Below are 23,720 nucleotides of genomic sequence, written 5' to 3'. Positions count from 1 at the left end.
ACAATTATTATACTGTTCTTCTTTTAGGTTCTTCAAAAACAGCTAGATGATGTGAAGGAGGAGGAGATGTCACTGTTAAGCAAACACAAGGAAGTGGAAAGCGAGTTGGCAGCTGCTAGAGAGCGCTTACAGCAGCAGGCCACTGATCTTGTTCTCAAAGCCAGTATGTATGTCAGTAACTTAATCTGAAAATTAATGTCATTTCTTTACTCTGGCCTTTTCTTTTTCTCTTAACCTTGTGCAGCAGCTTTAGAGTGTCTAAAAACTGTTCAATACTGTCCAGAGGCGCTTCCGATACATGTTGTTATTACGTGCCTTGTGCTTGTGGTTATTTTTTTGTGTACTTATTTGTCCAAATGTTCTACTTTGTATGGCATGTGTGCATCTTTCAGGCCTTGGAATTTATTGCCTTAACTTCACTTGTACAGAATGCTTCTCCTGTGTGTCTGTTCTCCGCATAATCACTAAGACGTTTCCTGTTTCTCCACCTTTTTCAGTTGCCTTGTCTTTTCACTGAGATTGTGGTCCTTTGCTTTACACCTACTGTCAGAAGACTTGCAGCTTATCAGTTAATAAATCCCTTATGGTTTCTTTTGTAGTAGTTTTATTTACTTTTATGTGCTCATTGGTATGTGGTAAGGCATTAAAAATGATTTGCTGTGTGATGGCAGGTTTTAACTTACTGGCTTTTTCTCTCTAGTATACTGCTTAGTGGTAAGGGATGGGCATGGGCCCAAGTACTTGAACTTGGTTAACTATTGTATAGGTAGGACTGTAGACTAAAAACAAGCCCCTGGCTTATCTTCAGCCTTGTTCTGCTAGACCAATTGTAGAAATACCTGATTATTTTCCACACAAGTTAGCACAAGCTCAGGGGTCCTTCACAAATGTCTGTTTGGATAAGATCACCTTGTTTTGAAGGCTGGGACATTGCCAGATTGTGCCAAGGTAAGTTTTTAAAATGTTACTGAAGTAAAGCATACACATTATCTGAAGTTTTGTCTTCAATTTTTAGCTTTATCAACCAAAAGGGCCTAAATGGCTCTTAGAATTCTTCAGAACTTAGTACAATTAGAAGTGTGCATGGGTTGTAAAAATACTGCTTATATTGTAGCATTTTCCATGGCCAAATTCCATTATGTATGCCACTGTCCTTCCTTTCACATCAGTGTCCACAGACACCAAAGGCTAAAACTGTTTTCTTTCAGGTCATGTCTTGCTTTAACTGCAGATGGAAATGAATTTGGAGGCTCAATGGTTTTGTCTTGTGGACCGTGTCACTGTCTCTCACTTAGCTGTTTCTTAGTAACTTAAATTTAAAAGCAATACTCTGTCATTAAAACTCAAGTAAACGGTTGGGTTTGAGGATTATAATGAAATAGGGGTGGGGTAGAGAGTCATAGAAGTTGTGACTAAAAAAAATTATTATGTGTAAATAATACACTTCATAAAGAAAGCATCCAGATAGTAGAGAGTCATAGAAGTTGTGACTAAAAAAATTATTCTGTGTAAATAATACACTTCATTATCTGGATGCTTTCTTTATGTGAAACTGTTGGGGATCTCTGTGTAATTCCTGAAAGTCTGTTTTCACATGCTAATTGTTAAAAGACATATTTCAAACATGTCTAGGTCATGCTTTTTATGAAAGGGATAACAGGGTCTTTTTATCAAAAGATCCATTCCAACATGGACTGTCAGCTTAGGTGTGACTTCATGATGTTTCTACATAGATGTTAAAATAATGGGAGAATATCCCTTCTCTTTCAGTTGAGCAAACCTAGAAGCATCCTCTATGGCAAAATGGTCTTCTATCTCCTCCTAAAGTCTTTCTCAGAATAACTAGAGTTTCACTGCTGTAGTCAGCAAACTAGTAGAAGTATTTTCAGTAATATAGATATAAATTCAGAAGAAGGACAAAAATTTCTGAAATCATGAATCTTTTTCCATTGGTGTTGTGAATGACAGATTATGCTGTCTAGCTTTGTAAATTTTGATATCGATAGATATAAAAGAGAAACTAAAAGCAAGCCTCTAACCTGTGAGGATTTAGATCATACTTTATTATGGAGAGAATGAATTCTGTTATATCTTTTAGTCATATACCTATGTCAAAATAAAGTGTAGTTCTGTAAATTTACATATATTTAGCTGCTATACCTAGCATGCTGGCTATATGATAAGTCTGAAAAAAACAGTAGCATCTTTACCACTGAACCTCAATGCTCTGCTTTCTGTTGTGTTGCTTGTTGTGGGGTAAAAATGTGAGGTCATAAGTGGGGTGAATTCTTCACGACAGGCTGGTTGTGTTCATACTGTTGCCTACGTCTGCTTTTTCTTTGGAATCAATATGTACCTTTGAACAAGGAAAACTGAAATTGAAGGCACCCCAGCACCAAGCACTCTATTGTTGTTACATTTTACAGTAAAATTAAAAAAAAGGAGAAGGTAGGTATTGCAGTGGAGATAATGGAGATCCGTTTGGAAGCTTTCACTGGAGTTGTACTTCTAGAAATCACTGAAATATGAGTATGTACTTCAGTTACATGAAACCAATGTCATGAGGTTTTAAAGAGCTATTTTGTTTTTAGGTCACATTGGAATGCTTCAAGCTACTCAAATGACTCAAGAAGTTACAATCAGAGATTTGGAATCAGAAAAGTCTAGATTAAAAGAAAAACTATCCCAACTGGAAGAAGAAAGAAACTTATTACAAAGCAAAACACAAAGTCTGGATGAGCGACAAAGGCAGCAAATTCTGGCCTTGGAGAAGGTTAAACAGCTTATTTGCTGTAGTTGAATAAAAATAAAAGACTTAAGATCCTAAGGAAAAAAACCAAACTTGATTATGTTTTAATTTTTGTTTGATGTGACTAGACTAGGATCAGTAGTAGTGTGTTCAAATATAATGTATGTAGCAACATACAATGACGAATACAGAATGTAAAGTGAGAGCAAAGGAAGTCAGATTAGATGATGTTCAGACTCCTTTGGACATCTTTTAACAATTTAATTTAATTTGTAGCCTTGTGTGTAGATGCCAAGTATCTAAAGTGTCTCAGTAAGGAGAAGGTTGAAATGCTTAAAGAACATTTTTAAAAGCTATTCTCTGAAAATGTGCTGAGCATGTTTGAAAACACTGAAGTTTTCTATAGGCTTGATTCCTGAGTGCTGTTTCCCAAGATTAAATAGAGAAAAAAAAATATTTTAATGTGGCTATATTGCTTTGAATGGATATATTGAAACTAACTTTTTGGTTATTGAATTATTTAGTCAGTGCTTAGTGTTTGCTGAGTTTGATTTGTATGGAAGTTAATTTTTGTAGATATGTCACCAGTAATGTTTTTGTATTTTTATTTCCTACTCCTCTGATTTTACAGTTTGATAGAATTAATTTATTTTTTCTCTGTCTTTTGTAGAAAGTAAATGAAGCAAGGGAGACACAGCGTGAATATTACGAGAAGGAGCTTGTAAAATTGCAAGCAAGGTTGGAAGGAGAGGCTGCACAGTTAAAGGAGGCTCATTCCAAGACCTTGGAAGAATTGGCATGGAAACATCATACTGCAATTGAGGCTGCACACAGTAATGCTAATAAGGATAAGAAAAAACTGCAGATGGTAGGTTTGAGTTTTCTAAATAATCAGCATGTTACAAAAAGCAAATGTTAGAGTTTGAACCTTGTACCACATGGTTTTGTTTGGCAAGTTTTATTTGGAGTTACCTCCAGATTTGCTGTGCCTCTCTGAAGAAATTGCTCCGCTGTTATTAAAATAATGTACATCTTGTCACAAAAAGAGCATTTGTGCTGTAATTTGTCTGCATACAGAATAGGAATTCTCAACTCAATACAACTTTCTTTTCAAGTATTGTAGGTGTTTCCCCAGGTTTTGTGACCCATATTCAGAAAGTTTGGTATAACGCTCAAGATTGGGTCTTCTGAGAAGATAAAGGATTATGTTACTCTAATACTTATATAAAACTTTAATTAGAAGTCCAAAAGTGCAAAAAGATACTAGTACTTGACTATGTTCATACTCGGAAGATGACAACAGATGTAATTTAGATAATAAAATTATTCTCACTGGACATTAACTATTAATTTACCTTTGACTGGAATCCAGACACTGAAAGGATTTTTTGATTCATAAAATTGGCCTTTTCTTTTTTGGGATAAATGAGAAGACTGATTTTGAATTATTCTTAGTCTAATTGTATGTACATCATACACAAATTGCCTTATATAGTAAGTACAGAATAAGTATTGTTTAATTTAAGACTTTGTTATGCTCAGCTGATGTGTTGACAGGAAATATGACAAGAAGCACAATAGTAGTTAGTGTTCTATGTCTTAGACTGAATTATTTTACTGTTGTGTTGCTCCTTTAGTTTTATTTTTAATAAATTGCAAAGATTTTTTCATGTCTCCTAGTAGTGGAAGTAGTTCTGTAACACAGGTGCGTCTGATCTTTGTTTTACTTCCTTTGTAACTTTAAACATGCCTGTTGTTAGAACAATGTCTCTTAAGAGTTTCTGGGAGTATTCTTCTTTTACTTCAGTAAGATGTAGGTTTCTTTTTGTTTATGTTTCTCTTGTTTGTTATTAATATTGTAAAGAATAAACCAAAGGATATCATAAAATGTTTGTGTTTAAATCATCATATTAGTTAAAATATAGGACAGCTCTATGAATGAGAAATATGAAACTTGATTTTAGCAAGGGGAAATTAACCATGAAAAGATGTCAGGGTCAAGATTTCAGTAAATCCTAATCAGCATACTGTCTCCTCTTTCAAACCTGTCTCACTAAGTAATGTTGTGTTATCTGAGTATTTCAAGGAAGAAACAGTCTCAAATGTGGAGAACAGCCAAATTTGGTACGAGGTAAGAAGTTTGGTAAAAGGAGCCTTTGGATGGAGGACATGAGTATTTATTAGGACTGAAAGACTGGGAAAAGCATCTGGGGTTCAGAAAGTTTTGAAAAAAATGGATCAGAAGAAAATTCTAAAGAATGATAATAGAACTCAAGAAATAGCTTAAATATATCTCTCTGCTTCAGTTTTTCCATCTATAAAATGAGCTGTTAATGGCATCAGTTTATACAAGGATTATGAAAATAGAGCCGCTAATAATTTTGCAGTACTGCACAGCTGTACTGACAAGTATCATAAAAAACCTAATGACTCAGTTATCAGAATAGGGTCTGAATAGATAGAACCAGTGAAATTTTGCAGATTGCAGATTTCACAGTGTGAAGGAGCAAAATTGATTTAGCAAGCATGGTTTGTCCCACGTGGTGATTGGTCTGGGCACGGTGAAGGAACACACACCTGTTGTATAGCAATGGATTCTGGGAAGTGCAAGTGCTTTGTCACTCTGTCCAGCTTCTGCCATGAACATTTATTGCCTGTTGCACACCCTAATGGCATGTCAGAACTAACAAGCTACTAGGCTTAATATGCTTACCACCCCCAGAAAGCACTTAAGGGGTCTCTGGTTTTGGATAAGGAAAGGTTGGCTCCTGTTGCTTCTTGGAATGAGCTGGATGACACAAAGTTGCTGCCTTCCAGCTTTTCTGAAGTTTCCCTTAGACTTCTATATATTTTCTTGACATTCTTTTTCCTCTTGAATTCTTAAGCTCTTAACTCTCCCCGTCTCTGCAATCTTACCAAAGCCTGTAGTTGTACTTCTTGTTTTCTGCATTGCTCTCATTATGTATTTTCATCATGTTTCTGAGATACTGTTGATTTCTCAAAAAACTGAGCCCATGGCTGGACAGAGGCACTGAATCAACTGTAAGCCTTGCATTACAGCTAATCCCTAAGAGGGAGTTAATAAAAGGATCTCTGTAGTTGCATAGAAAATCTTGAAGTCTTGTAATTCCTGGCTCTGGAGTACCTTACCTGGCAGCTTCATTTTCTTCAACACGACTTTGTAGTATAATAAATTATGCAATGTAACCCACAGCAATGAAAACTCTTAGTTTAAAATGTTTCATGTTAAGTATTTTGTGGCAGAAATTGTTCTTCTGAAAATATATTCTGAATAATAATCAAGTTGAAGTTGTAGTTTTTTGTAGTTTTCCTTAAGAAAAAGAAAAAAAAGTTTCCAACATATGCTTATAACATGTACAAACTAGACTCATGTAAGAGAAATGTAATTCAGACAACAGAGTTGTTTTCAGAATTTGCCCATTACTCCACAGAGATCAAATGAAAACAGAGGTGTTATTTGATTTTTTCCGTATAGTTGAATAATATTTTTTTATTTATTTTGGTTCTATGTTAATTTTATAGATACAGTGTGGGGCTTTTTTTCATTGATTGTAACAGCCTGAAAAAATTCCAAAAGCTCCGTCTGGATTTTAAGCTTTGCTGTTTTCTGTGAGGATTGTGTATAGGAGATAGATTGGTAAAGGCTAAAGATTAAGCATATTATCAGTGTAATTTTATAAAAACGTGAAAATTTCTGCATTCTCTCAATGTAGATTTAAAATCTGAGAAAGTAGATACAGTTTTAATGATTTTGAGTAAAGTACCAATTAAGTGGAAAGTGAAACTAGTGATTTACAAGAAAGTCCCATTTGTGACTAATCAAGGATGTTAAATTAGAAAAGAAACTGACAAAAAGCATCAATTGTAAAAGGAAATAAATATTCATGTTTTAACACTTTAGGGAAAAGAAAATTCTTGTGTGAGACCAGGAGTATCTATGCCAGGAGGAGTAATTTTCACGTGGTACACATTTACTTGGAGATGATTGGATGACAAATATTTAATATTTCTTCCATCCTTCTCATTTTCAAAGGAGTTGGAGCAGCAGTTTGAGAAGGAGAAACTGCATTTGGAGGGTGATAAGAATCAGCTCCGACAGCAGCTGGAAAACCTGAAGGAAGAGCTGACAACGAAACTGACTTCTGCCAACCAGGAGGCAAGGGTTAACTTAATTTTCTCACCCAACGGGCCTGTGCACCAGACCACATTTCATCCGTAATGATCTGCTTAGAAGCCAGTACAGAGCTAGGACTAGTCTTTTTAGTGCTTTATTTCTCTTTAGAGTGCAGTGTTACTCAAACATAACTTATTTGACTTGCTTCTGAGCACTGATTCTTATTATCCTTGCAAAACAAGTTGAAGTACAAAACAGTTGGGGGAAACAGCCTTTCTTGTTCTAACTCTGCTTATCTTCTCATTAGGTACACAGACCTCTACACAAAATATGTCAGGAGACAGAGGGAAAATTAACTATATTTAAAGCCATATTTATTTACAGTTGACATACTGTGAATTCTAGTCACCTTCCTGACTTGCAGGTGATCATCATATGTTTCCATCAAAAGATGACATGCAGTGTTTTGATGTACTCAATCAATGTTAAATGTATTGTACCTCAATACAGTTTTAATTTTTTGAGTTTGAAATCAACACCTTTTCATAATACAACTTTTAAACTAAATCAAAACCATAAATGTATTCTTGTCTCAAACTTCTGCCTTGTTTCAAGAAAACAATTAATTAGCTTCATTGTCCAACAAGCCATACATATTATTTCAGTGTGTGCTTTAAGACAGATTTTAGCATTAAGTAATTTTTTTTTACAGCAGAACTTTTCCTTACCATTTTCTATATCATACAACTTCTGGAGATGGTTGTTTGTCTAATCCTGGTGGCTTGCAACTTGCACAAATGGTAAACGTGCATTAGAAAAAAAACCTGCTTGTTTTTGATAAATGGGAAGGATTGCCCTTTGGAAAGTATATATCAAATTACTATATTAGTATGTATTTTTATATGTGAATATATAATATATGGCTTTATCATTAATATACCACTGCAATACTATATTAATACACGTTAATACATTGAAGTGTATATTAAGAACATATACTTTATTATAGTTTCAAGACACTAATATATACTTTCAGATTAGTATCTACCAGATAAATGTGTATACCAGAAATTATATACTACTAAACTAGCTGAACCTACTGTCTTTAGAATTCAGCAGGACTACTGATGAATCAGACATGAGTATCTGTTGAAAGGGAGACTGTACTTTCCTCTGAGTACTGGTACTTCAGACTTTGAGAAGGTGCAAACTGAAGCTGAAGATGCTCTTGCTCTTCTAACAGTATGCTTACCTACGTTAAAATTGATTTGTTTTATGTTAACAAAATCACACACAGATTTATTTTTCATTCCAAGTTGCAGAAAGTTCAGTTACTTCTTTTTTGCTTTAGCTTCTATTGTATGTTAACTTTCCTTACTGTTGGATTATATTTGAGGAGAGCACTATTACTGTTCTATAGTAATTCAATACTGTAGGTTTTAATTTAGTTACTCTTTATCAGCTTATCTGGTTTGTAAGTAATAAGCTCCTTCTTTGAAGGAAATAATGTAAAATGTTTTAAGAGTTAGTTTACCTTATCCAACTGCCACCAAGTTCAGTCTTGGAAAACCCACCAGCATACTCAATTAAGAAGAGGCATGGCTAAGGAGTAGATAAGTAATATAAACTTAAAATAAGGAATTAGGACCAGCTGTTACTTAGGAATTGATCTTATATATATTCTTGTGTCAGGATAAATGAAATTCAGTGTATTTTGCATATTGAGAAAATGAGAGAAAGTGTATAGATACTAAATGTGGGGTGGTCTGTAAATCCATGTAGTACAGAGGCAGCACGTTGTATTTTACTACTGTGCTTATCGTGAGCACATGAGACAAATACTTCACTTGTAACCACAGCTTAGTCTTAGATCCCTATTGACAACTGACAACAGCTTCTCAATGTCTTCCCTGACCTGGAAGAAACTTCCCTGTGAAACGTCTGGCACAAATTTGGCTTAGCTCTTGTATTTCTACTGCTGCTTCCTTTTTGTTTATTTTATGTTACAGCCTTCGTTTAACAGTAAGCATGTGTTTGTTACTTTCTGCAGATGGCAGCTTTGTTCTAGCTTCCCTGTTGAAAATCCCTTGGCTTTGAACCTATGTGATTCTCTTGTTTTTGATAGACTTTTTAATAGTAATTACCTTGGCTAAAGGATGGGAAAGTTTGAAGCCTCATTCAGCTCACTTCTAGTACCAAGCTATTTAAGAACAGCATAATCTTAAATTCTTGTCAGAGATTTTTTTGAGAGTTCAGGTTAAGACAAGATACTGACTTTTGCACATTTCTTAGGATGAGGCTGGCTGTTTACATTCTAGATCTCTTTGTTTCACTCTTGACCAGTCAAGAGCTTTTAGAAAGATTCCTTGCTTGTGTCCCTTGGCAGAGTAGTCTAAGAACTGGTCATCTCTGTGCAAAGGATTTCCAGTTATATTACTAAGAATCATATTAAACAGCCTCCAGCATTGCTTTGTCATTAGTAGAACAGACCTAAGTCCTCTAAGTGTTATTCCTACATGTTTCCATATACTTTAGATCTGCAGGACTGCTGTTCACATCTCTGGCAACTGGTATACTATTACCAGATACAGAGTCAATGGTGTGCTTCGATGGTATCGATATAGTCTTAGGGGCAGTTTGTGATGTAGAGATTCTCCTTCAGGTAATAGGCTTTGCAGGGAATTACTAGCTGTTTGCATACAATGCAAAGGAACACAGAGAAGTGATGAAGTTTATATTAGTTTTTCTCTGTTGTGCCAAAGAAATTTGGGATTCTTTGCTGAGAGGAGAGGAATCATCCCTCTTGTTAAACACTTCATGGGTTGCATACAAAGGAAGAGAGTTCTGAGAGGGCTGTGTGTATGTGTGTATATATATATATACACATGTGTGTGTGCACCCCTGTGTATATTATAAATAAAATTTGCATATCATTATGCTAACAAACAGAAAGTAGGTACAACTCTTACCTGTTAATAGCTGCAAACCAAAGGTTAGTCCTTTTTTGAGGCACTTGTACCTCATAAAATCAAATGATTCAGTGAAAAGATTTTTACAATACTATAGGAATTTGGTTTTTAATAGAGAAACATTAAGTGATATTAAAAGAGAACAGACTGCAAATAAAAATTTGTCTAGGTTGGAATTAGAAATCACTGGGAAGAAAATGAATCCAGGATGACTTTGCTGCTCTTACTAATAATTATTTAAACTACAGGTTTATGGGTTTTTTCTGTCATAGGTGTGTCGTCTGCAAGACCTAGTACGAAAAAGTGAACAGGGCCTTGGTACTGCAGAGGGACATATCTCCAGTCTTCAAGAAGCTCAAGAAATACTCCAGAAAGAGCTAGAATTGACTAGAGCAAGACTGAGAGAGACCACCGATTCATTGTATAGTGTTGAGGTAATCGTGATGTTGGAGGATAAATTGTGCAAAGTACGGTCACGGCAATTTTGGGTTTGTTTTTGTAAGGGCAAGAAGTATTCCATGCACATTATTGAAGGAGCTACGTGTGGCTTCATTTAAACATATTTCTCTCTTTATTGCAAACAAAGAGAGGAAAAGAAACAAGCAACCCTGAAAAACTTGGATAGGTTGGTTTTTCTTTTTCATTGGTTTTAGGTTGGGGTGTTTTTTTGTTTATTTTCAGAACACTTCTAGTATTTAATGGGTGTTGCTACAAGCATATCTTTCTGTCCTTAGTATAAACTGTAACTTCCAAAATATGTCCATACAAAATGTATACAGAGTTGGATTTTTCAGAGGCTTAGCAGAATTTCATGAGAACATAAAGTGAGGATGTCTTACACTAGTATTAGGATTGCAGAAGATGCTTAAGAGTAGTTTGAAGGTATTCACTATGTTAACTTGAAAGGTAGCAGACTTGTCATCCAGAAAATGTAACCACTTTATACAATTGAAGCAATTAATTGGTCTAACCACAAATATATTGCCATTTTAGTTGGCTTAGGTGGAACTGGAACTGTCAGTTAATCTGTCAATAGCTCATTGACTTGAATATTAAGTATAACCTTTCCTTTTTCATCACTAAACAATGTACATTTGCAAGATCACTGCAATATTTGAAGTAGAACAGCAAATACTTAAAAAAAAAAATAAAATAAAAATCTCCCTGAATCTGTTTTTGTGCTGTTGATATTTTCTTAGCAAAAATAGCCTGCAAGAGGAGGATGTTTGTTTGGATTTTTGGAAAAACAAGTAAAAATCTTTCAGCTGTGGTCATTAGATGTGGACCCTGTTACAGTTTATAAGTTCCTCTGTTTTTTTTAATAATTTCTCTAGTTGTCCATATGAACTACTGCATTTTTCTGTCTTCACTTAATATAACGTTTAAAGATTCATATATAGCAGGTCACTGGCAATAACATTTATATGAATGGATTTTAATATATATAAATGAAAATATCCTACAGGAGAATTCTGTCTTTAGAAAGTCTTAATTTAAATGTAGACAACCATGTTGCTTCTCAAGAACAAAGCAAGCACAGCTTGAAAAAACTTTGCTATAGGTATGAATTCTAGGTATTACCTAATATTATTCTAGCTGGTAAAATTTGGACAGAAATTTATATCAATTCCAAAACTTTTTCTGTGTTCAGACTGAAAGTTTATTTCTAACTCGTTAGTCTAGTCAAGAAACAAAGAAGATACATGAATTTCGTATCAAATCCAGATAGCTCAAGCTTTGAAATTAAAGTAATTAATATTTGCTGATTTTTTAAAAAAAAGACCCGAAACATGCTGGACAAGAACCTAAGCAATGTGCTCTAATTCTGAAGTTAATCCTGCACTGAACAGAACCTGATGAGAACCTGAACTCTTGAGATTCTTTCCAGAGTGGTTTATTGGAAAATTGCTTTTTTATAGCTTTTTATAGGAATGCAGAACTATATTCCCCAAGTAAGAAATATCAGCAGAGGTATAGGCAGTAATTGTGCATAATTAGGAATTTCACACTGAAAAAGTTATAGTTCAAGTTTCCTGAGCCAACTGTAACTGACTTTTTTTTGTTGTTGTTATAAACGCATTGATTTAAGGTTTGAAATGCTTTTTTGCTGCTGGTAAGTCTCCACTGTGAAGTTTGTGTTTGCAGGGTGAACTAGATCAGGAGAGACAACAGCACGAGGCAATGATTGCTGCCATGAGAGAAGAGGAGAAGTTCAAAGTTGACAGAATGGCTCGTGACTTGGAAATAAAGTGGACAGAAAACCTTCGGCAAGTGTTAATTTTTTTCCTTTTTCTTCTTTAAAGAAGAAACAAAGTCTTTATTACATACAAATGTAATACCAAATGATGTGTAAAACAAAGGGTTTTGTTATTATCTAAGCTTTTGCAATTATTACTGAGTTCTTAATTTCTTTTCACTTCTTGCACAAGGTCCTCTGCATTTTAGTTATTTTACCTTTGCTTTTAGACAGGAATGTAATAAGCTTCGTGAAGAGCTGAGGCTCCAGCATGAAGAGGATAAGAAGGCAGCCATGACTCAGCTGTTGCAGCTGAAAGAACGTGAAAAAAATGCAGCAAGGGATGGATGGCAAAAAAAAGTGGAAGATCTTTTAGACCAGGTAACTACGCGCTCTTTGAGAATTGGAAGGTCATTATAGTTTAGTTGCAGGTGATTTAACGGCATGAAATTTATTGCGACATCTGACTTTGAAATGAAAAGTTTTAGCATAAAGCATTTTAAACCTAAACAATTAACTTTTTGAGTAATAAATGAAAAGACCTTAAAATTATATTCATGTCCTTCTTTACACTAAATGTGAATAAAACTTTTTACAGGGTTTTTTGGGGGGAGTGGGAAAGTGTTGACAGCTTCATCTTTTCACTATAAGATTTTTTTATTCTGTCCACATATTCTATTGTAAATGTTTACCAGTGATGAGGTATCACTTCTTGTTAAAGTAATGCCACTGTACAAATGATGGAAAAGTAAAAAAATATCTCTCAGTTTTACAGCTATGTCTTAAGCAATTCTGAAAATAATTTTGGAATTATTTTTTAATAAATTCCAAGTTCTTAATTTTAACTTATCTTTATAAACTGAATTATGCTACATAATTCACAGAAAATACTTGCTTTGTACTTTTTTCCAAACTATAAATGCCAGAGAACCAATTTTATTGACTACGGTTTGAAAGAATAGCTGATAGTGAACAAATACATTTTAGAAGTAACAGAAACAGATTTTGCAACTCATTAAATTACTCCAGTTCCCAGGTGTTTGTGGAATATCTTTAGTTTGAAAAGTCTAATAATTGAACATGCACTTGATTATACAGCTTCTTATAGGAACACGTAACAATGTGTTTTGCTGACAGGGAGATCTAAGCTCCTAAAATCTTGTGGCTTAGGCTCATAAAAGCTGAAGGTTTTCAAAGTTCTAGGTCCATTACTTTTTACAACATGAATGTAATAAGACTGAGGCTTCTTTGATGTTAAGTTTCACTTACTGCATTAACCCAAGCTTCATTTACTCTCTTTCCTGCTACCTATAAACAGCATTTTCTCTAGGAAAGTACAATTTGAAAGGGGTATGTTCAACTCTCTGTAGTGTTAACATACTTTAAAAATATTTATCTCTACCTTTTAAAAATACCATAATAAATCTAACCTACACTTTCAATATGGGAAATTATTATATTTCAAATTTTAAAAGTTTTTCTGCATATGGAAAAAATTTTGGAATCAGACAGTCAGCTCTAATAAAGAGACTTTTACTTGAGAATTTGCAGACAATGGAAATGGTCTATACATGCAAAATGGATGTTGTTGGTTGTTTTTTTTTCCTTCACTCCTTTTACTGTACCAAAGAACTGCACCATTTCCTAACAGCATGTGTTTGGAGAACTAGTAAGAAGCTAAACAACAGGAGTCTTCACGTTTTTACTTTTTTAAATCCAGACGTTGCTTTTCCATACCACTGTTTGAGTTGGATAGGTATTTCATAAAGACTGAAAACTTGTTGGTGGTGGTAGGGGATTTAGCTTTCCCTCCATAAGAATCTACATTTTATCCGTTACACCTGGATAAGAAAGAATTTCAGACCATGGCGGACAAGGTGAGTAATTAACTCTTAGAGAAATGGCTTTATAGTAAGTTTCTCCTGATTGCAGTACGCAAAGGGTAGCCTCTGAGAGTTGCACTCAGCTGAATTACAGACTCGTAGACTTACTTAGGTTGGAAGAGACCTCAGAAGGTCGTCTAGTGCAACCTCCTGCTCAAATCAGTCAACACTGAATTTGAACCAGGTTGCTTAGGGCTTTGTCTAGTCAGGTCTTGAATAACCTCCAAGATGAAGATTCCACAGCCTCTTCTAGGGCTAATCTTTTCTATTGCTTAATTATCCTCAGAGTGGCTTTTAAAAATATTTAAATTCAACCTCTTCAGTTTATGATCATTTTCTCTCATTGTCCTATTCTGCACTACTGTAATAAGGCTGGATCCGCATTCTCTGTAACTGCCTTATAGGTACTGGAAAGCTGTTATGTCCTACAAAACCTTCTCTTCTATAGACTGAACAAACCTAGTTCCTTCAGAAGAATGTATGTTCCAGTCCTCACCATCTTAGTGGCAGCTCTTCACTGAACCATCGTCAAGTTTATCAACATAGGCTACCAAAGCTGAACAAACTGGAGGAGGAGACAGTGTACCCTCCAGGTGATGTGCAACAAGTGCTAAGTCAGAAAGACTGATCCCTTTCCTCAAACTGCTGGTTTGCTGGTGACATTCATTGCTGCTAGGCCACACTGCTGATTCATGTCCAGCCTACTGTTAACTAGTTTAGGCAAAACAGATCTGTTAACCACTATGAACCACCATAAATGCTCCTAGCTGGTGCTGGAAAAACTGAATGAAAAGACATAGATATAAATGGCAACAGTTTTGAAAAATAAAAATATATTCAATCAAAAAAAAAGATATGCCCCTAAGATGTACTAAGCAGGTTTGTTTTCTTTTAATTATGTTATACTGATCTAAAAATTTCTACCTTCTACTAGTTGTTTGACATTTGATAGATGAGGTCAAAGGTAATAGTTTTGCTTTTATACTGTTAATGCTAAGTGGTCCCTCATAGAATGCATGTAGGGTTAGTGTTATTTCAACACTATAGCTTTGTTAGGAGTAAAATAATTCTCCTGAGAGAAAATGCTATTCAGTTGATAAAGTGCTTGAACTCATTCTCTACATTTGCAAAGCATCACTTACCATCTACAGTTAACTGTGGTTGGCAGGTTAACTACATCAGTGTGTAGAGACCAAGTGTGTAGCTCTTATCTCAGAAGTTGTTCTAGAAAACTGAAAAAGAAAGTGCTTTTCCTTTTTTTCCTGTAAATTGTACTAAGCCCTTCTCCATCAATCCATGTGAGACTTTCTTAATGAAATATGTAGTGAGTTCAGATGTGCTCACTCTTTTCCATTTCTCTTAGCTGTGTAATGGGATTTTAATGCTTTTCTTAAAAACGTTTTACTGCTGAGAAGGCTTCAGCTGTGGAGGAAATAGCAGGAATTTTCATTTTTAAAGCATGAACATGTTCTCTCTTCTGCCTCTCTGTTGCACGACCTTCAATTTTGGGCACTGAAACATGCAGGTTAAGACTGTATTTTTCTTACCCATTGCTTCTTGTGATAAATGTTTCTGCAAAGTGAATCAAGCATTCTGATAGTGGGTGGGCTTTTCTATGTTTGAGCAAATATTGGTTCTCTGTCTTATTTTCCAGTAAAACATATGTTCCAGTAAAATAAATGTTTCTGTCAGTTTTTGTCCATTCTTACATAGCTTCATGCTATAATGTGATCAAGCATTAGTGTGACATTCTTCTCTCTAACTTTGTCAACTTTTTGCACATGAAGATATCATCTTCTATTAATGGAAGTATGGGAATTAGTACAGAGAGAAGGGACAAAAGTATACTACATACGCTTTGTTAGCTGTTGCTTATTTTTCCTGCTGCAGAAATTCTTTAGTTTTTTAAGAAATTGTAGAGGTTTCCGATTCAGAAACAGAGAGGAAGTAAATTCCAAGATCTCCATCCTGATTCTGTGGTCATTCTTGTATTCAATAATACTAGTAATGCTGTCATGACATCTAGTGGATGGTAAAGGATTTGGGGCAAGATTTTATAAACACTTAGAAAACTAAAATGCTGAAATCTGAAAGAATAAGAAGAAAAATCATACTAAAGAGGGAACAAAGAACAGAGGGCACCTGGAATGCAGTTCAGAGTAAGGTTCTGTGTCTCTTCTTTAATTTGTAGACATTGTTTTCCTGAGGGTGCAGCTCTTGGAAACTTTGCAGAAGTGACTGTAACACTCAGAACTGTGGTTTCAATGGGACTGTGCTGCAACTCCTGTGGGCCTCACAGAGAATCAGGCGAGCTTTGAGGGTTTGTGCTGAGATCCAGTGGCTGTACACACCCTGCCACTCACTACTGACTTTGAAGAATCAGTACTCCTGTGTTCTAAGATGGGAAACTTATCCTTTACAAAGTCAAAAAGTATTCTATGTGAGCATGTGAATAACTGTGTAATCCACAGTCACTGCAGCCCTCAGAGGGCCGTCTATTGAGGGTGTTTCCCCTTGTTTCATGACTGTCTGCACCTCTCAATGAAGAATCCCCCTTTGTTCTGGTCTCCCTGTTCTATGTAGAGATGTGATCCTGCAGAGAGGTTGGTGCATTTATTCTGTCCACATTAGTCACTAGATTTGTCTGAGTCTTGAACTTGAAAACAAATGCCTAACATTCAGCATAACTATCTCTTTTTCTGAGCTTTTAGCTATGATGAGCCCATTCAGCCCATCCTGTATGATTTTCATTATTTTACTCTTAAAGTTTATGAATGTAACAGAAGAAATTCAGACCATTTACAATTAAGAGCAATAAAGACAAATGAAAGCAACAGAAGAAATTTGATTTCTCAAAGTATCTTAGGTGCAATACTGTAAGAATACTAACAAATCTAAGTGTTGTTGCTCTGTTAAATAATAGAGGAGTTACTGGACTTTTATTTTTTTCTCTCTTGATGGTTAATTAAATTTAAAAATACATCTAGGCTTACGTTTGAAATTACACTATCTTCATCTCCAAAGAAATGTATCTATCTGATCATAAACTTCTAACTGGAATTGAGTGTTACCGGTTTTTGTTTGGCAGCATTTGAATTAGTAAGTCTGGAGGAGACTGAAAGACTTAATTCTACCTGATAATGTATGAAAAGAACATTAAATTATTAGTACAGTTTGTAATTAATGACATATGGGTCAGAAACTAGTTTAATTTGATATTTGAATTACGCTTGCACTTCTAAAACTAGTAAATAGAAATTTAAGCAAATTCAACAGTAATACCATTCCCCAAATAAAATGCTAATTTTCTTTCTGTGTTTTTCCCTTAAATGTAAAATAAAGGCTGGCAAGAATTTAGCATTAAAACATTACCCTTGGCCTCTTCCCCAGAAGACAGTTGGTCAAGTAACTTTTGCATAAGTTCAAAATCAATGAAAACAGTGGACTCTGGGAGGATTGAGAAAGGACTTATTAGGTGTGGCAAAAATTTGTTTGAAATTCATCAGATGAAAAAATTCTACATTAAGGACTCTTCTTGACACATGCCTCTGTGCTCCAGTAAGGATTAGCTAAGATGCATGTATAATCTTTAAATCCTGACAGCATTATGACAAATATGTAAAATGAAATTAAGCTTTAGCACAATTCCAAAAACTTAAGAAACTGTCAGGAAACTCAAATTATCCTATTTTTTCCCCTGACCACTGAACCTACAGTTTGTCAGATTCAAAGTGAAACAGGTAAAAATGTCAAAATGCCTATGCATTTTGCCTAGGAGTTTGATAGACTCCTGCAACTGGAAAAGAGAAGAGCTCCAAGCAACAGGATGAGTACCTCACGTTGTGATTGCCAGGACACAGCATCTTCACTCAGGGTTGCTACAAAAACAGGTAGAAATCTGGGACCAATTAGATCCCAGAGTTCTGTATTTCAGAATGCCTTATATATACTTAGTTTTCCTCAGTAGAAAACTGTTGGATTTTGAGAGAGAGGGAAGGGGCTCTCAATGCTACTTTTTCTTACCAGTCAAGGAGTGTAAACTTTGATGCAGCTCTTCTATTTCTAGCATATCACAAGCCCCAAGCCAAGTACAAAATGTTGTAGTAGGAAACAGCTGCTTTCCAAATCTCTGCAGAGTCATCTGTCATGTAAGCACTGCTCAGCCAGAGACCCTGTATCTGCTGACAAATCAGTCTTTCTCTTCAAACCAAGGATGTATCTTGAGGGAGAGTTTTGGGGTTGTTGTTTTTGTTGTTATTAGCTGGATAAAACGGGCTTACACCAGAGGTACCTTCAGCTGCCTCAGTAGGCATCTCAGAAATTAGTCTCTTTTGCCTCTGATGGATGCACACAGATTTTCTTTTTCAGCAAAGTTAGCAGGTTCTATTGGAGGTTGTTCTTTACATGAGGCAAAGACTGCATAGCAATCTAGCTCTGCCTTGATAAGCTGGACTTTCCTTAGTACACAAGAATTCCTATTGCCAGCAGTATTTGGAAAATGCAGTAAACTGTATACTGAAGTCAGATCTTGATGCAATTTGACATTGAAATATCAATACAAAAAAAGTGTTACATAACTGATCTTCAGGTGACACAAAGACCAATGCTGAGATTTGGTGTCAAGGCTCTGTAATCTGCTTGAAAGTAATTTTTAGCCAAGGGAAACAATGAAATGAGAGATCTTCCATTAATCTACTAAGCCAACATCCTGCAGGAAATAATGCAACTGAATGAAAATGTGCAAGTGTCAGTGGTGCAGTACATTTTCTACTTGAGGAAAATTATGCCATTTGGTCAACAAGTATGACCCCTGTGACAGTCATTGTGATAGCAACACGAACTCATTGCTCATTACAGTAAGCAACCCAAGGCTTGCATAGTTCCAAATCTCTAAATCTATGCTTTACTACAATACAAATTGGTCCAACTAAATTGAAAAACACAGCTCTTCTAGGAGAGATGTTGAAATAGAGGTGGGAATATAATCTTTCCCCACGTATTGTGTGCAAGGTCTTTCGGTCCTGCTGAGTGGCCTGCAATGATCAGTGAGTTCTAAGGACACAGCAACCTCTGCTGTTTCTTTTGAGTCATGGGGAAATTCTCTTGGTTACATCTGATGCTTAGCTGTGCATATGCTGAGGGTGGAAAACAGAATATTCTACTGAAAAATGATACAGCATGATCAGGTGAAACCAGGATGGCTAATGCATACATACTGAGTAAAGATGTCTTTTCCAAAGTTCCTACACTTGCAAGAAACAAATGAATTCATTTCTACATCCTGTATCTGTGAAATCTGATTTCAAAGAAAATTCAGCAAGGGTTTCTCATACCACAATAGTATCATAAACTAATAAACTTGAATATCAGCATAAAGAAAGAGAGTGGCAATGAAACATGTTCTCCCTTTTTAATTTTTTTTTTCTTATGACTTACCCCATAGATGTACAGAGGGTAATAATTATGCCTGCATTCTTTCTGGTTCTCATAACGTTTTGCCCAGATCATCGCACTTACTGTGAAAGTAGCCATGAGGATGTTTTGAATTTTTATGGAATTTCTTAATAATATTTCAACCAGATTTATTTTGGGGTTCTCCATTGTGAGTGTATGTCCTGCATACTTTTCAATATGGAGCTGCATCTGATAATATTGCTGCACATTTTTATTAAACCAGCCCCCATGCCAATTAACTAGCCCATATAATTCTAAATTACTCTTCTATCATGTATGTTTTTTATGAAAATTATTTACTATGTGATAAAGGGTGAAAATAATAAATTGTGGTAGGCATTAGTATTAATCCTAGTGATACCTGTTTGATTTCCATGCTGATTCACCACTATTTTTGAGTTAAGTCAGTCAGATTTAATATTCTAAAATATTCTTCAGTAAAAGTATATAAGCACATTTTTTGGTTAAAAACTCATGTGATAATAAATTGAATACCATTTAAAAGTCCTCTTAAGTATTCTTTCTGGACAGAAGCATTTCTTGCCCAAGGAAGAAATCAGGTTTTCTTTAGCAGGGCTTTATTCTTTTTGTTATGTTGACTGAAAATCATCTTATTTTCATGCTTAAAGATTTTCTTAATTGAGTCTGAAGTCATCCTTTCCAGTCTTTTTTCCAGGACTGATGTTTAGCTAGCTATTCTACAATTAAACACTTTTCAATAGTGACACAATACTTAGACTTCTGTTTTATAAAGTACTGATATGTTTCAATTTTTTTAAAGACCAATAAGCTGCATTTACTGTGTATTCAACATTGTTATATGTCTTTCTAGAACACATAGGAATATTAAATATTTAAGTTCAACTTTATTAAAAAGTAACTTTTTTTGGTCTGTGTATGATTATCTTTTTCCAGTAAGATCCAAGCATTTAATAGTTATTTTTTTTGCACAAAATATTTAAGTGTTCTCATTTCACAATGAGAAAGTGTGGGTTGCAGAAAGATGGCTTTAAGTGAAGCAGCCTAAGAAATCTGTGACAGATCTAAGTACTGCATTCACCTGGACAGTTTTATTGCAGAACCTTCACTGAAAATGAGTGCAATCTCTTTTCCAGATCTCTGGAAAAGTTAAATTTGGTAAAATCGCGTTTTAAAATGGTTAGTCCATGTTAGTACCTCTAGTTGTCAGCTTGACAGCAAAGTGAGACCAGTTTCTTCATGAAAGAAATCTGTTATTCTGCAAGCAATTCTCACTTTCTTCTGTTGCCTTTTTTAATAGGGGTAACTCAGAATATAGCTTCCCAAAATTATTTTTACTTGGAATCTCTTTTCAATGTAGAACACTATTAGCCATTCTGCTTCAGAGATAAAATCTAAGTATTTCTCAGTTTTACTTGGTGGTGCCTAGATATATCCATCAAAATTAAGTTGCAGACATTCTAGGAACTGAACACTTATTTAGCAAGAGATTATTCCTGCTCTTAGCAGCTTCCCCCTAAAGAAGCCAGACAGATGGGAAAGGAAGGACAGAAAAAAATGGAGGGATTTGTTTAGGTTGGCACTGTCAAAATCCAGTGTTGAAATCGGAGCTGTTCAGAATCAGTCTGTTGCCTTGTCTGCTGGAGTATGATGCCTCCTAGTGTTACACTCTTGTATAGAAAACTGTTGCTTGTAACTTACAGTTTTAAGATAATTTTTGATATTCCACAATTACGTATTTTATGTTGTACCTTTTTGTAGGTTCAGGAGAAAAATAATAACTTATTATTTTTGTATTTTGCGAAATATTATCCAAAAGTTCCCAACTTGCAGGCTTCCAAGCTGATGTCAAAATACCTGCTGTCTCCTGGAGAAAGCCATTATCTTGACTGACATGTGCCACAAGGGAATATTGGTCATGCTGCGTTTGAAATTGCTCACACTTAATTTCTGATTACTATTGTGTGCATGGATGGATGTGTGCCTATCTACACCATTCATATATATTTAAAAACACACAGGCATTTTTATATGTATATATATATGAATGATGTATATGATTTTTCTGATCAGTAATATTTCATATCGAACATTTACTTGCCAATACGTTTTTATTTTTTGCTTCTCATTACCAATCAACAATGCTACATTAACTCATTTTTTGTTGGAGACTTGCAGGAAGAATCTGCTATGTACCCATCTCATTCTGAATGTTAAGAAAAATAAGTATTTTAATATAAATGTCTTCATTGTAGACTAAGTTCATTTTCTGTCCTTTTTCAGTGAAATTTGCACTTTAATATTCATGTATCTAATATGCTTGTGATATTTTGGAGACACAGCTGACTGTTAATTGAGTCCTTACATAACACTTTTTCTAATAATCATGCAAATCAATGTACTTAAGGGTTTCTTCCCAAAATTATTGCCATAAAGGAGAAAACAGTTGGGTAATTTCTAAAATGTTCAGCTGCATAATGCAGGAGTATTTAGTAACATTATGCTGAAGAGATAATGCTATGCTGTATGTTCAAACCATGACACAGGAAAACACATGATTTTATTCTGGTTGGTAGTTTATATACCAAGTCAAAGCAACATGTTAATATTTTTTCCAGATAGTGTTCAACTTCTTTTTCCCTGATGAAATTATAATAAATGTTCTGTGTTTTACTTTCCCCTTCCTTATCCCTTTTTCTTTTACTTAGTTGATCTCTGAATATTTCCCTTTATTCCTGTGATCTTTTCTTCATAGCGGCACTGTCTCGGTGAAGCTTTACATAAATCTATCAGCAATGTGAGTGATTTGCACTTACAGCTTGTAAACAGGGCATGTTTGCACTAATAAATCTGCATATCCTGTAGTACTGCTTTAGAGCTGTAGCCTATGAAATAGAATACATGGTGATATTTGAGAGGAAGATGTTTGCTGCTAGTTACCAAAAGCTTGTGTACTGCATCCATTCATCTGTGTAAATGTTTATGTCACTGGACATCAAACTACCCACATGGTCATAACAGAAGCAGCATTTTTGTCATTGTTCAAGCAAGCTTGTGGGCAGTGCAAACGTGTATTGCAGAGCTTTCTACAAAGCATGAGACTGACGCTGTACTATAAGTTTCAGTTGGGCGGTGCAAGTTATAATTGTAGCCAAAATATTCTTTCTTTCTATTTTTTATTTATCTTTAAAATTCTTACCAATGTTTTTAATGCACTGAAAATCATGGATAAAAGTATTGAAAGTTTAGACAATAGCACTTAAAGCCATTTTGCTTTGAATCCTAAATACAGGAGTACATAGAGGAGATGATGCAAAGGGAGGCACTTATGTTTTCAAAAATTTCAAAAATCCCCTTACTCCTAAGGGTATCAGCATATGAAATGAATATTCAAAATAATGTTTAAAATTACTTACTCTTCTAAAAATAACTGCCAGATTTTTAATATTTAATGTACTTTCAAGGACAGAAAAATCTTATTATTAGAATGGTAGACTAATTTGACTGTTAGAATAATTTAATCCTCATTGTCCTTTATTTTCTGTGTAGTCTATTGATGCAAATAGAGATTGACGCATTTCAGGCTGTGATTTTGCAGTCACTTCAGTCCAGTGGAAGAGTGAACTGCTCTTGAGAAGGATATTCCTGATCTCTTCTAAAATGGCTTCCTGGCCAGATGTCAGACTTCTCTTGGTCACCTCAGTTAAAATGTTTTCTGCATTTCTGAAGAAATAAATAAATAAATAGTTTGCCTTTGAACCCTGCTAAAAAAAGTTAAAAAGTGATACAGTGAGAATTACCAGAATTTGGAGCAGGAGCCTAAGTGAAAGATGGATTTAACTTCCAGCCAAAAATACCTTTTTTCATGTAATCTTAATAAAAATTTGGCTAAGATACCATGGCTGACTCCATTTTAACGTTATAATTAAAGCTTTTTTAGAGTATGATGATAACATTACCTGAGGTTCTACAGGACTGAGCAAGACTTCTGCTAGAATTGTACCTCCTGGTGGCCATGGAGAATGGGACTGGGCAATGGTAAGAAACCTGAGGGACAGAAACATGATGAAAGGGACAAGTAACAGTGGACAGATACAGTATCTCAGTGTTTCTGCCACAGACAGGAGGAGGAAGAAGATATGAGTGAAAATTGTGGTATTTTCTTCATACAAGATTTTTAAGCAGTAATTTGTGTATGGAGTTCCTACCTAGTGCTAAGAATTGGACTGAATAATCTCTTAAGACTATTATAACTGCACATTCCTATGATACTAAAAATGAAGACAGAAAGAAAAAAACCACCATCCTCACAGTA

General features: G+C 35.0%; 1 protein-coding gene across 3 annotated transcripts in view; it reads left to right on the top strand.

The window, feature by feature from the left end:
- Positions 1-23,720, top strand: part of FAM184A (family with sequence similarity 184, member A) — a 46,007-nt gene that overhangs the window by 4,589 nt on the left and 17,698 nt on the right. For all 3 annotated transcript variants that reach the window (XM_009999090.1, XM_009999088.1, XM_009999089.1), the window contains exons 2-8: positions 28-163; positions 2,592-2,773; positions 3,420-3,617; positions 6,804-6,926; positions 10,126-10,287; positions 11,999-12,124; positions 12,324-12,470. In XM_009999090.1, the coding sequence (XP_009997392.1) occupies positions 28-163; positions 2,592-2,773; positions 3,420-3,617; positions 6,804-6,926; positions 10,126-10,287; positions 11,999-12,124; positions 12,324-12,470 (1,074 nt within the window). The remainder of the gene's footprint in view (positions 1-27; positions 164-2,591; positions 2,774-3,419; positions 3,618-6,803; positions 6,927-10,125; positions 10,288-11,998; positions 12,125-12,323; positions 12,471-23,720) is intronic.

The sequence above is a fragment of the Chaetura pelagica genome, unplaced genomic scaffold (genome assembly GCF_000747805.2).
Source record: "Chaetura pelagica isolate M959 unplaced genomic scaffold, ChaPel_1.0 scaffold90, whole genome shotgun sequence".
Taxonomy (NCBI): domain Eukaryota; kingdom Metazoa; phylum Chordata; class Aves; order Apodiformes; family Apodidae; genus Chaetura; species Chaetura pelagica.
The sequence above is the reverse complement of the archived record's forward strand: the minus strand, read 5'-3'. Positions and strand labels throughout refer to the sequence as shown.